The 12,198-nt window shown below is 37.6% G+C and overlaps 1 protein-coding gene across 1 annotated transcript in view; it reads right to left on the bottom strand.

Annotated features, from left to right (window-relative positions):
* The window catches only part of FBN2 (fibrillin 2), a 167,996-nt gene that overhangs the window by 125,519 nt on the left and 30,279 nt on the right, over nucleotides 1–12,198 (bottom strand). Inside the window, exon 6 of the mRNA XM_082074936.1 lies at nucleotides 8,213–8,410. Coding sequence (XP_081931062.1) covers nucleotides 8,213–8,410 — 198 coding nt within the window. The remainder of the gene's footprint in view (nucleotides 1–8,212; nucleotides 8,411–12,198) is intronic.

Here is a 12,198-nt window from a genome sequence, read left to right as displayed (position 1 = left end):
TTTGTACTATAGATGAAACCTATGATACATGCTTTGTCCATGCACAGATTTTTTCATTTAAGCGGTATAATTGCTTTATTGGAAAAAAAAAAAAAAAGGAAAAAAAAATTAACCACTGGAGTTGGGTTTAAGTATATTTGCTGGAGAAATTTACATTTAGTTCCTGAATCTGTGCTGATTTAGTCAGTGCAGTCCCATGTCCAAATGCAACAGTTCGATCATAAATTGATTAAGGTCTTTATCAGAGGCATAAACTTTCTGGAATCATTTTTCTTCTAAATAACTAGTACTTGGTGCAATCTAGTTTACTTAGAAAGCAAAATTTTCCACTCTGAAGTATTTTTAGGAATTTGGACATGATTTAGCAACATCTAGACAGAAGATGGGTTCCATCATTTATTCACGCTCAGTCCGCCCAGTAGCTCCCTCCCGAGGAAAACTAATACAGTGTTTGTTTTTTGACCCTTGGGCCTCAAAATGCCTTTATCACATGCAGTATGCCTGTGCCCTGTGTCACTTATTAATGCTTGTTTAAATTAAGCCAACTTAAATTAAGCGGTTAAACATAACCATTGCGCATCTTTCGCAGTTTTGTAAGTCAAAGATGTCAAGTAATAGAAAATTAATGGCAGTAGCAGCAGGAAACTAATACTTTCCAGAAACAGAGAAGGTAACATTGAGGCCTTGAAGCGAATACAATTTAAAGGCCTATTGAGTCCCTTAATTTCTTTCAATTCCAGTCCTGTGGTTTTAAAAGGACAAATAAACATCAAGCTCTGATGAAGTCTGAAAAGCTGGTCTCAATTATGAAACAAAGTGTAGTACTTGTCCAGTGAAGAAAACAGAAATATTATCACTATGAAAGGTGAGATCCTGGAAATCTTTGAATCACATGCACTTGCTTTTCTGTGCTAATATCAATCTTAATCTGTGGGTGCTTATATGCTAACTATCCTAAGTCTTATTTAAATGTAAAGAGAATAAGTATATTCAACTTCAGTGTTAGCTTAAAAACATATATACACACTATAAGTCTGATGCTTTTTTGGTCAGTATCACATTTTGAGGAAAACCTAAGGGTTTTTTTTTCAATATATAATTAGTGTTTTCAAACTGAGAAAAGTCAGAAAGGACAAAAGTATTTTCTTAAAAGGGCATATTTTATTAGAGGCTTCCTAAACACAATTTTAAGATATAAGAACATTTTTTCCTGAAAATACAACAAATCTGAAATTAAGCATATTTTTATCTACTTTTTTACAACTTTGACAGTCACGCTAAGCTACACGGGAGTTTCAGCATTATTAATTATCTATTCATTCACACTTTCAAACCCCAACCACATTAACACAAAACCATAAACAGATCATTAGATGAGTAACTCTTTAGATACAGTTCTGTATACAGAGTTTCAATATGCTACACATTAGGTAGAATGTTCATAGGCTTGATAATATCTGGCAAGTGAAAAAAGGTTCTCTTCTGCAGTTTTCTCTGCAAAACATCTGTGGGATTTGCACAGCTAACTTTAAACATGTACCTTTGAAAACACAGTCAGATTCAGCTTCCCTGTCTGATGAGTGGGCTGGCTCTCAAAAAACTCTGAAGAACCAAAAAGCTCAGGAAAAATAAATCCTCTCAGGTTTTATAAACAAATTTTGGATAGCGCAAGTTTTATTTACAATGGTAGCAATAACAATTACCCACATACAAAGTTACTCTTGATTTCTACCTACAACATGTATGGGGAGTTTCTTTGCAAGGGATGTGCCATGTGGGAACTAAAAAGTAAACTGGTCATCAGTACAGCAGAAAATGTTGGTTCTTCCTCTGCATCCTAGATAACAGAAATACTACAAACACAACATAAAAAATACTAAGGTTTTTTTTTTTTCTTTCTGTTCTAATATTTATTTTCATGACAGCAGAATGGGATCCTAGATGACACTGTTAATACGGTCAGTAAACAAGACAAATTAATCCCAAACACTAGATTATCTATAAACTATCATCTATCACTCTTTGTTGTGAATTTGAACCTTCACCTATCTTCTCTCTTTTGTCCAGTACATGTCAGTGCCCCTAATATTAACTACAATATATTCCTTCTATAGAACAGATTTTGGGAATATTACCTCCTTTCAGGGCTGTATATACTTAATGTCAACAAAGGTAGCAGGAAGAAGAAAATTCTTATTTTCAGCAGCAGTTCAGCCAGGACTATTTTTCTCTCCTTAGTGCAAAAAATTGACTATCTGAAGGGAAAGAGCTGAGAAATGGACTGTTGTGGAATGTAGGGAGGAACTGAGAAAATGTCCACTACAGGATTTCTGCCATTATGCTATCCCTAAGGCCATGTAGCAATGGTAATAAAGTTCTTTCAAGTGGAACATTTAAGTTCTTGCCTGAGTTCTTGGGAAGAGAGATGTCTGAACAGCTACAATTCCTGTTTTAAGCAATAAGTGAATAGAAACTGTTGAAAGTTAAAAAAAAAAAAAAAAAAAAAAAAGATTGATTTTTCTTCTTTAATTTTTAAAAAGCTTTTCATGGTAATGATGAAACAATACTACCATAATGCTCTATACAAGCACATTACTCTGAGAACATAATCAATCCTTAAAACATGATAAAGAGCCATTTAGCATACTCTAAGATTGCAACGTGTACTTCCTGTGAAGAGCATGAGCAACTTCATATTTGGTAGTTAAATCTTGTCACACTCTGACATCTAACACATACTGAAATTATGACCTATTTTCCAATAGTAGAGCTGGCAAGTCCCAATAATTTTGACTTGTTCATATCAGCTCCTGGACTAGGTTATCTCCTGATATAAGCATTCACTTGACAAAAATGTTAAGCATTCAAACTATGGACTGCGTGGGTCTGGTCTAATTGATATGCGACAAAGACAGTATTACTGAATAACAAGGGGCTTTGTGTTCCTTTAATAAGAGTCTCTGTAAATCTCATGTCCCCAGCAGAAAGAAAAGCATTAGTCCGATATCTGTATTTGTTTCTCAAAGCCTCAGAGAAAATATTTAATACCAGTCTCATCTGACCTTTCTACTTCACAAAATGAAGCTTCCTCTGAGAGGAGTTATCACACCTGGACAACTGTTTCCGGAATTGCTAATGCTCCTCTATTATTAAATTTCTGTAACATCTGCCCAGAGCTCTGTCTTGACCCCTTTATTCTCTTCCTTACAGTTTACTTCTGTACAGTCATATATACTATTATTACTGCAGCTTCTGTCTATGTACAATTCACAGATCTACCACCCTTTACTCCTTTATTTGGATTAAGCTCTCCATTCACTTTTCTCTGCCAGGTTGAGTTTGGCACAGAAATTTTAAGAGTTTATTACATTTCGTTGCAGTATCGCAGTGTAGTATTAAGTACCTCAGTCCCAATTTGTCTGTTCCTTGGCTCCCTCCTGGAGTTTCTACTTTAACCAACTGCTGAATGTTTCTTCTGAGCGCCTATGAACAATGCTGCTGTATAGCTTTTGCTCTAATTTCTTCTACCTAGCTGTAGCAAAATACTACAGCCTGTTTCAACAGGCAGTGTACCCTAACATGGAGTTCAGAAAGTTAAACGGTGTCTCCACACTGTCAATTACTACATCCAGTTCCTTCCTATAGCAGCGTGGTCTGGTAATTCAGAACAGAGTAGACAACATGTTATCAACCTGCAAACACCACAGAACTTTGATCAGGAGGAATCACCAGTACTCAGGCTTAAATCTGATTGTTTTGACTGTTGGAAGTAAAGGCAGTGACTCTGTGGAACAAGTAAATTCTTTGTCTCAGCTTTTCCACACAGAAAATCTAACTTCCCCTCATCTGTTTGTGCCTCACATGATAATTCCTGTTAACATAAATAAAATCAGATCTTCATATATAGTAAAATACACTAAAAACACAGCAAAAATGATGGCTGTTTAAACTTCCTTCGTTCATCTATCACACAAAATAGACTACCACATTGTTTCTGTGCTTCCCAGGGGAAATATGCAATGATGTTAATTGCATAACTTAAAAATATTTGCCACACAGCATAAGCTGGCAGAAAAAAAACCCACAGTATTATGGGCATTGGTGCTAAAGAGCTCTACTGATTGCTCACATAATTTAAATGAAGCCCCAGAAGCTATGCCAGGATTGGTTTGGCAGAGAAGGTTTTAAAAGTCATTATATCTGGCCAACATCTTTGTCATACAAAGGAGTTTGACTTGGAGATTGTAACCAACACGCATGCCTTCAGTACGCTGTTTCTGCTTATGACATTGTTACTAATAGAATGTCTAAAACACACTAATCACTTCAAGATGAACAGTAAACATAAGCTGTTATACACAGAGGCCTATTTCTGACATATAAATAAATGTACTATTAAATATTTCATCCTTTCTGGATGCTTTTAGCAGTGTAAGCATAAAAACCCAGGAAAGCGAATATTTAAAGTTAAGAAAAATGAAGGGATTTATTGTTGCCTAAAACTAACCTAGGTATTTTAACAAAAAGAGATGCCTTTGCTAAGATAATGCTGTGAGGAGTTCCACAGAAGTGAATTCGAGCTAATAGTTTCAGTTGTATTTTCAGGTCAACCACACCACTATATGAATAAAAACTAAGGAAAAAAAAAAAATCAAAAAAAGGTGTTTCAACAAGTTTTAATTTCTAATAATAAAAAATCTTACAACATCTTGATTTTCTCTCAATTTTTCAACTCAAGTTCACAAAGCAATCATACGAAGACACCTGAAGCAGAAATCCAGCCAATGTGGGACCACATCTGGAATATTGTGTCCAGTTCTGGGCCCCTCAGTTCAAGAAGGACAGGGAACTGCTGGAGAGGGTCCAGCGTAGGGCAACAAAGATGATTAAGGGAGTGGAGCACCTCCCTTATGAAGAAAGGCTGAGGGAGCTGGGTCTCTTTAGTTTGGAGAAGAAGAGACTAAGGGGGGACCTTATTAATGTTTATAAATATATAAAGGGTGAGTGCCACGAGGATGGAGCCAGGCTCTTCTCGGTGGCAAACAATGATAGGACAAGGGGTAACGGGATCAAGCTGGAACACGAGAGGTTCCACTTAAATTTGAGAAGAAACTTCTTCTCAGTAAGGGTGACAGAGCACTGGAACAGGCTGCCCGGGGGGTTGTGGAGTCTCCTTCTCTGGAGACATTCAAAACCTGCCTGGACATGTTCCTGTGCGACCTCACCTAGGCATTCCTACTCCAACAGGGGGATTGGACCAGATGATCTTTTGAGGTCCCTTCCAATCCCAAACATACTGTGAAACTGTGTGAAACTGTGAAATTGACTTTATTAAATTTGTGTGAATTTAGGCCACTGAAATATGATGCAGTGGAGGGGAAAGCAGCACCATGAATAATGCTGGAATACATGGGGCTATGGAGAAGACTGAAAGAGAAGGAATAGGGAAATAAAAGAGAAAAAAAGGATGTTATCTAAACTCTTTTGAAGCAGTAGAAGAGTAACTTTCCTGAAATCTTTTATAACACCATGAGCACCAGAAGCTGTCTGCATCATGACGTTTTTCACAGAATCACAGACTGTCAGGCAGGACAAGAGATGATGAAGACCTCAGAACCAGACTGTGGAGAGCAGGTTTAGACCTAGTTTATCACTAGAATTAATGCATAAGAAACCCACTAGCAGTTTTAGGGGCCATGGTCCAAGCTGCCCATGAAGCCGGCTGGTTTAGCAAGGATGCAGACCATCCATCTACCGACCTGTTCTATAAATATGCACAAGAGGCTCTAGATGTCATTTGATGTGCTACTGTCTCACTGACAGAAAACTACTAGTACCCATACCCTGTCTGGTGTTCTGGGTATAGCAGCTTAACCTTTTTTGAATGGGACACCAAGCGGGGGTCTATATATCATTGTCAACCTAGGCCCTAATAGATTCCCTGTAAGATGTTTGATTGACATTGGAGCCCAGATTTCTTGTTTTCCCTCTGCCTCAATGGCAACCCCAGGTGTCTCTCCCTGTGCATGAGTTTACACTCAAGGAGTGGGCGGCCAACCTGCCAGTGTGCCCACTGCCTTGGTGATGTTGCAACTTCCCAATGAAGAAACCTTGCAAAGTTAAAGCAGCTTATTTTCCTGACCTAAAACAAACACTACATCTCCATGAGCCTGGCTGGGGAAGCTGAACAGCTCTGGAATAAATAAACTTCTGCTGAGGCACACAGGGCCACGCAATTGGCAAGGCTTTTTCGCCTCGACTGCCCTTGCTGAACCTGTCAGATTGGGTAAGCAGTCTCTTTTAACCACCCGACTGAGTGGCTTAAACAAGGCCTCTTTTGAGCATGCATAATAACATCTGGAGCATCCAGCATTCTGACAGCAAAAGCTTAAAAATTCCCCACAAGTGGACCCAGGGGTAACCGTCTGGCCTTTCCCCACCGAGACCATTTCCTTTTCTGTTCTGCAGGAATGTCATGGATCAATTCACGACTCAGAATGGCATAATTTGGTTCACTTGTATGGCACACGGTCATTGTATTCTGCTGAGACCCCATTGTCATCATGGCAAGAATACAGGATGGTGTTAATTGACTTACTGGAGGGAGTGGAGAGTTTGCCCTTAGTGACAAGGTCAGTATGGATTTGTATAGGTTTTTGGAATTTTTGGTGCAGCTGTTCGGCATGTAGCACCATACCTCTAAAACACAGGCAGCAAATGAATGACACTACCCCCAGTGATGGGCTAGACCAGGCTCTCTCCTAGAGGGGCTTGGTGTAGGGTAGTTGCTGGTAGCATGTTGCCAGCTGCTTGCATTTTGAGCAGCGTTGCAGGCACCTGAACCATTGGTACATGAAGTGGCTTGGCCTTTTTAACCTGACAGCTACCAGTGCCGCCCCACAGACAGATGCTTTCACTCAAGAAAGCCTTAAATGTAATGTAGTCTTGCAAATACTAATGGATTTTGTGTAAGATGTGAACATTAATGATAGTCCATTTTCTGCCTGTATTGCCACTCCGATGACAGCTGAGAGCTCACCTGTATACCTTTATGCACTGACATATCAGAACTCACAGAATCATAGAATAATTTGGGTTGGAAGACACCTCCAAAGGTCATCTAGTCCACCCCTCTACTGGCCAGCAGTGCCAGTACATCCTTCATGTTGGTCAACATACAATTGCAAGCCACCAACAATATGACACTATCATACAAACCAGACTGGTGCTAGATGTCCTCTTGCTCAAACAAGGTGGAGTGTGTGCACTCATCAACACAATAACAGACTGTTGTACCTTGGACTCTGAATCTTATTCCTTCAAGAGGCAGATAGCAGTGTAGGGTCTGACCACAGCAACTACCTGGTTTCCACTGCGTCTTGGGAGGTTCTAAAACAGCACATCCTGCAACCTGACCATGTGTGCCAGCCTCTACCAGAAAAGTAGTCCATTATCCTTCAGGAGTTCTAGTATCCTCTGTTATTGCAGTCTTTATGCATTTTTTTCAAAACCTTAGCAAAGCAACTACAGCAGAACCGATACCTACCTTTCAGGATAGGTGGATTGCAACAATGACAAAATGGAGGAGCAGAAAGTTCTTTAACATCATGGAAAGAGACATTGGACAAGGCAAGAAGGCTTTCCCATTTCGCAAACATTTTATTAATCTAAACATATAACACTGAAGTCCTTCCTTATTCATGCATTCTTCTAGCCCTGTACAAATCATCCAAACAGAGCATCCAGAAGGTTCACTATGTACTTTATCTAAATGATGGGATTAAAAAAAAAAAAAAAAGGTCTGTATCCCAACCACTTCGGAAAGAAAAAAACTCAGCAGCAAGAAATAATGAATTTTTCAGTAGTATGAATGAGGTATATATTAGTTAAGGGCTACAGCAACATAAACCAGTTGTTTGACTGGTGCTCTACTGCAGTATCTGATGACTGTGCTCAACAGACATTCTGACCTTTTCATGCTCCATATTTATGGGTTGTTGAGTGACATTCATTTTTTCCAGGCACTTGAGTATTGTTCTAAATGTACACTAGCTAAAATCTGGAAGCAGCAACATATATCTGAATTTTATCAAAAGTAAGACACAGAACACACACAAGGAAAATGGTGATTTTTGTCTTAAGTCAAAGCAAGGTTTTCAAGATGCATATCAGCAACACCACAGTCATGAACTATTTAAACCAGAAGGCTTACCTTGACAAGCTCCAGTGCGAATATTAGGGATAAAGCCACGACGACATGGCTGAGGCTGAGCAGGGCACATTTCACATGGGTGACCCCATGCACGCCCAATGGTTGCACAACAGAGGGTTTTTGTGCAAACAATTCCAGTTAGCTGTCCCTGACACATCTGGTTGTTAACTTGTGTGAAACAAGGGCCTGTTCTGTAATCTGGAAAAAAAAAAGAAAGATCACTGTATTTTACAAGATAGTGTATTCCTGACTATAGAAGGAATAAATTTTGAATCCAATGAATACCTATATGAAGAAAATTCCAAGAGGACCTTGAAATTCAAGTTATATTGCTTCTTACAGAAGTAGCAGGACACTTTCCAGTGCAGGTAATGATTTTCACAAGGTTATCTTATCTTTCAATTTCTTTCTTTCTGATAGATGCAAGTAATGAAAGGCAGCTGGGCCTCAAACTGATCTGTGCATTGACAATGTAACCAGTAAAATCCATAACAAGTGAAGGAATTTTACAAGCAAACAAGCAAGAAAAGAATCAAAAGAGCAGATCAGATCAAGCAAACAAGGACTGGGAATTGGCTTCCTTGCTCCTAAGCTACTTCACGGTGATTCATGGGAGGGAACTACAGACCACAGCAGCCACACATTTGTTCACTCCACATTGATCAAGGTCCATGCCAGCAGCCATCACAGAATCAACATTCCTGCTGGAATGCTTAGGGCAAAATAGTGCTACCTACTGAAGACTAATTGGATTTTCAGAGGAATAACATGAGATAACACAACCTATTCAAGCTATATTGAGTACATGGAATATAGCACACAAACTATTTGAAAATATATTCTTAGTCAAATTCCTGTAATTAGTTAACTCATTAAGGTTCAATCTGTATAAAGAAAAACATTTTTTGACCTTATGAGGCAACACAAACTGGCAACAAGAATTAACTGAAATTCTGTAGGAACAAATGAGAAACAGATGGTTGCTCTAAGCCAGAATTCATATCCTTATGGAAACTTTAAGAGGAGGAAAAAAAAAAAAGAAAGAAAATGCAAAGTTTCCACTCATACCCAGTCGCATGAAAGAAGGCAGAACAGCGGGGTTACAGCTGTTCTCTGCTATCCTGTCCTATTCTTTTTTTCCTGCTGAAAACGTACTCTAAAACTGCTATGTGGGTCACACACTGCCTTCTGCACACTTTCATTGGTCTCACAACCAAGCTTACAAATGGGACAATTGATGTCACCTAGAATTTTATACTTTTACCCTGAAGAATAAAAATAAGAGCTCTGACATGCTTGGAAAGGGAGAAAATGGTCTTCCCAGTGATACCTCATATTAAGCTTTCTTTGCACTAAGACACAAAGCTCTTAAAAGCTGGCTCAAATGGAAACAAATGTTCTGCTCTCTATCTTTCATACAGTTGATACGGTTCATTCAGGTATGACTGTGGGAAGATGTCTGCACGTTATTTATATGCATTGGTAGTTCATTTCAGTTGGGCTGTTCACTTTAAATAAAATCAAGCAAGCATGTACGTATCCATAACAAAAATAGCTAACAATAAAAAGAGATTAAAAGATCTTAAATACTTGGTAAGGACTGTGGATTTTGATATTTCTTGATTTTCATTAGCAAACAACCTTCAGATTCCCCTGTGTCTATCAGTCCACAAAGACAGTACTTTTATTACATAAATTATAAAAAATAAAATCCTGTCCATTCAAAAAAAGGTTTCAGTGATCTTTCAACATCTTGGAAAACAAGCAGCTTTACAACAGTCTCAATTTCATTGCATCCAAGGCCCTTACCGAATCAGAGAGAGCTTAGTTTTTAACATAAAATACAGATCATGATGACATAATAGCAGAAGAAAGTGATCTCATCAAGCTATGGCTTCACATGAGAATGACAAATAGTTGAAATACAAACTCCAACCATCAAAGACACACTGTAACACACTGTAATCTTGTCTGGATCTCATATAAGGGGTAAGAGTAAGGAAAAGACTCCATCATGGGTTATAACTGTATACTTCTTTCATGTTTTACTCTGGTGTCAACTCTAGTAATGAAAAGTTCATTTTTGGCGGTGTGTTTGAAAGAAGGATTAGAGAGTATAACTAGTCTACAGGGAGCGTTGGTGCAAAAGAATATGAATGAGTTAGATATTATACAAGGAGTTACACCAATACACCCATTGCTTAATATATCCTATTAAATAAGAAACATATGCTCTGGAAACATATATGTATGTGCCTACCCATTCAGGTTCTACAATCAAGCAACTTCCATCAGCGTAAGTCTGCAACAGGGCCTAAAAATATCTGACTACTGTAAGTTAGACAGCAGAAGAACAAACAAACTGCTATTCAACTTTCAGGTAGATTTAGCAAATTTAAAAAAAAAGAAAAATTCAACCCAAAATGCTGACATCCTGAATGATACTTCAGAATAATGACATTAAAGCAACAGATCCTGAGCTCCTAACAGAATGTGTGGTTGGTATAACCTTGTGCTACAAAAGCAGAAACCCAGCAGCAGACCATTTCCAGATAGCAATAGGGGAGTAACCTGATATCCGTACACAGGAAGAATGGTTCTGTGCACAGCTATGGCAACTGCATTGCAAACGGGATGTTGAAAAACTGGAACAATTATGGAAAGAATCAGAAGAATAACTTAAGATGTCAAAACCATGTATTATATCAAGATTAGTATTTTAAAATAATACTGTAATTAAAAATAATCTGTAACAAATATATCAACTTAAAAAAAATCTTTATCCATTCAGTTTATCCAAATGAAGTCTAAAGGTAGAGAGTAAGTAGTGGCCAGTCTTCTACCTTAAGAGGAAAACATAAGATTTTACAATGTGAAGGCAGGCACGTTTGAGCTAACAGTAAAGTACAGCGGTTTACATAAAGGTCTTTAGTCATATAGTATATTTTCACTTATGAGAAATAAAGATGTGAAAACGAAATGTCATTCTGAAGAAATTTTATAGTTTCAAATGAAGCTGTGGGTTTGACTCAGACATTACTATGTGAGAATCTATGGTCTGCTTCATACAGTCAGCCAGACTACATTATTAGAATGGTTCGTCTGACCTTAAAAACCCTAAGTTTATGAATCAATCATCTTTTCCATATTGGTTTTCTTGTCTTATTGTTAGGTGTTTCTTCATTTGCTCCTTTCCCAGCATTACTGTTGGAATAATTTTGCCAAAAACAACATATGTTATAATTTTTTCTTTTTTGCTTAGAATGGGTAACCACCTTGATGAAAGGAAGTGATTTTCAGCACATACAAGTTATGCTTTTTTTTTTAACCTCACAAAATTACATTCAATATGCACCATGACTTGAAGAATAACAACCTTTATCAGCAATCAAAATTGCTAATATAATTAAAATTAATGAGAAGTATTTTTTTCTTGGCACCAATGTAAAAACAAACAAACAAACAAACAAACCCACCCCACCACACTGGAAATAGCATACTGGACTTCTAAATTCAACTATACCACAGCATTTTTATTATTTCATAGACGTGTCACAAGTATCGCAGTTCTTGGAATATTTTTCATTAATTCCTTTTTAAAAATTATTTTTTTAAAAATTATTAATTTAAAAATTATACATCTATTATAATTTTACCAGTAATTTTTAAAAGGCTATTTAAAAGAGAGCCTGCCACACAAATTAGAAACAAAAGAATTCTGATATTGAGTATGGTCCAATATCCATCTATTTTGTTTTTCTTCCTGTACCTCTGGCCAAAACCAGATGATTCAGATGAAGGTGCAAAAAACATGCTGTAAGTAGATAATCTGTCTGGCACATTAGGTTTCCTCCTGGTGTCTAACACATACTAGCTTAAGACCTGAAACATAACATTTAACATCCCAACTACCATTGTCATTCAGGACACAACATTAAAATATTTTGGTACACATATAAGGATTCAATTTCTATCTGAATTTTGTC

The sequence above is a fragment of the Streptopelia decaocto genome (assembly GCF_964273445.1).
Source record: "Streptopelia decaocto genome assembly, chromosome: Z".
In the NCBI taxonomy this organism is placed as follows: Eukaryota; Metazoa; Chordata; class Aves; order Columbiformes; family Columbidae; genus Streptopelia; species Streptopelia decaocto.
Note: the sequence above shows the minus strand (reverse complement) of the source record. Positions and strands in the feature narration are given on the sequence as shown.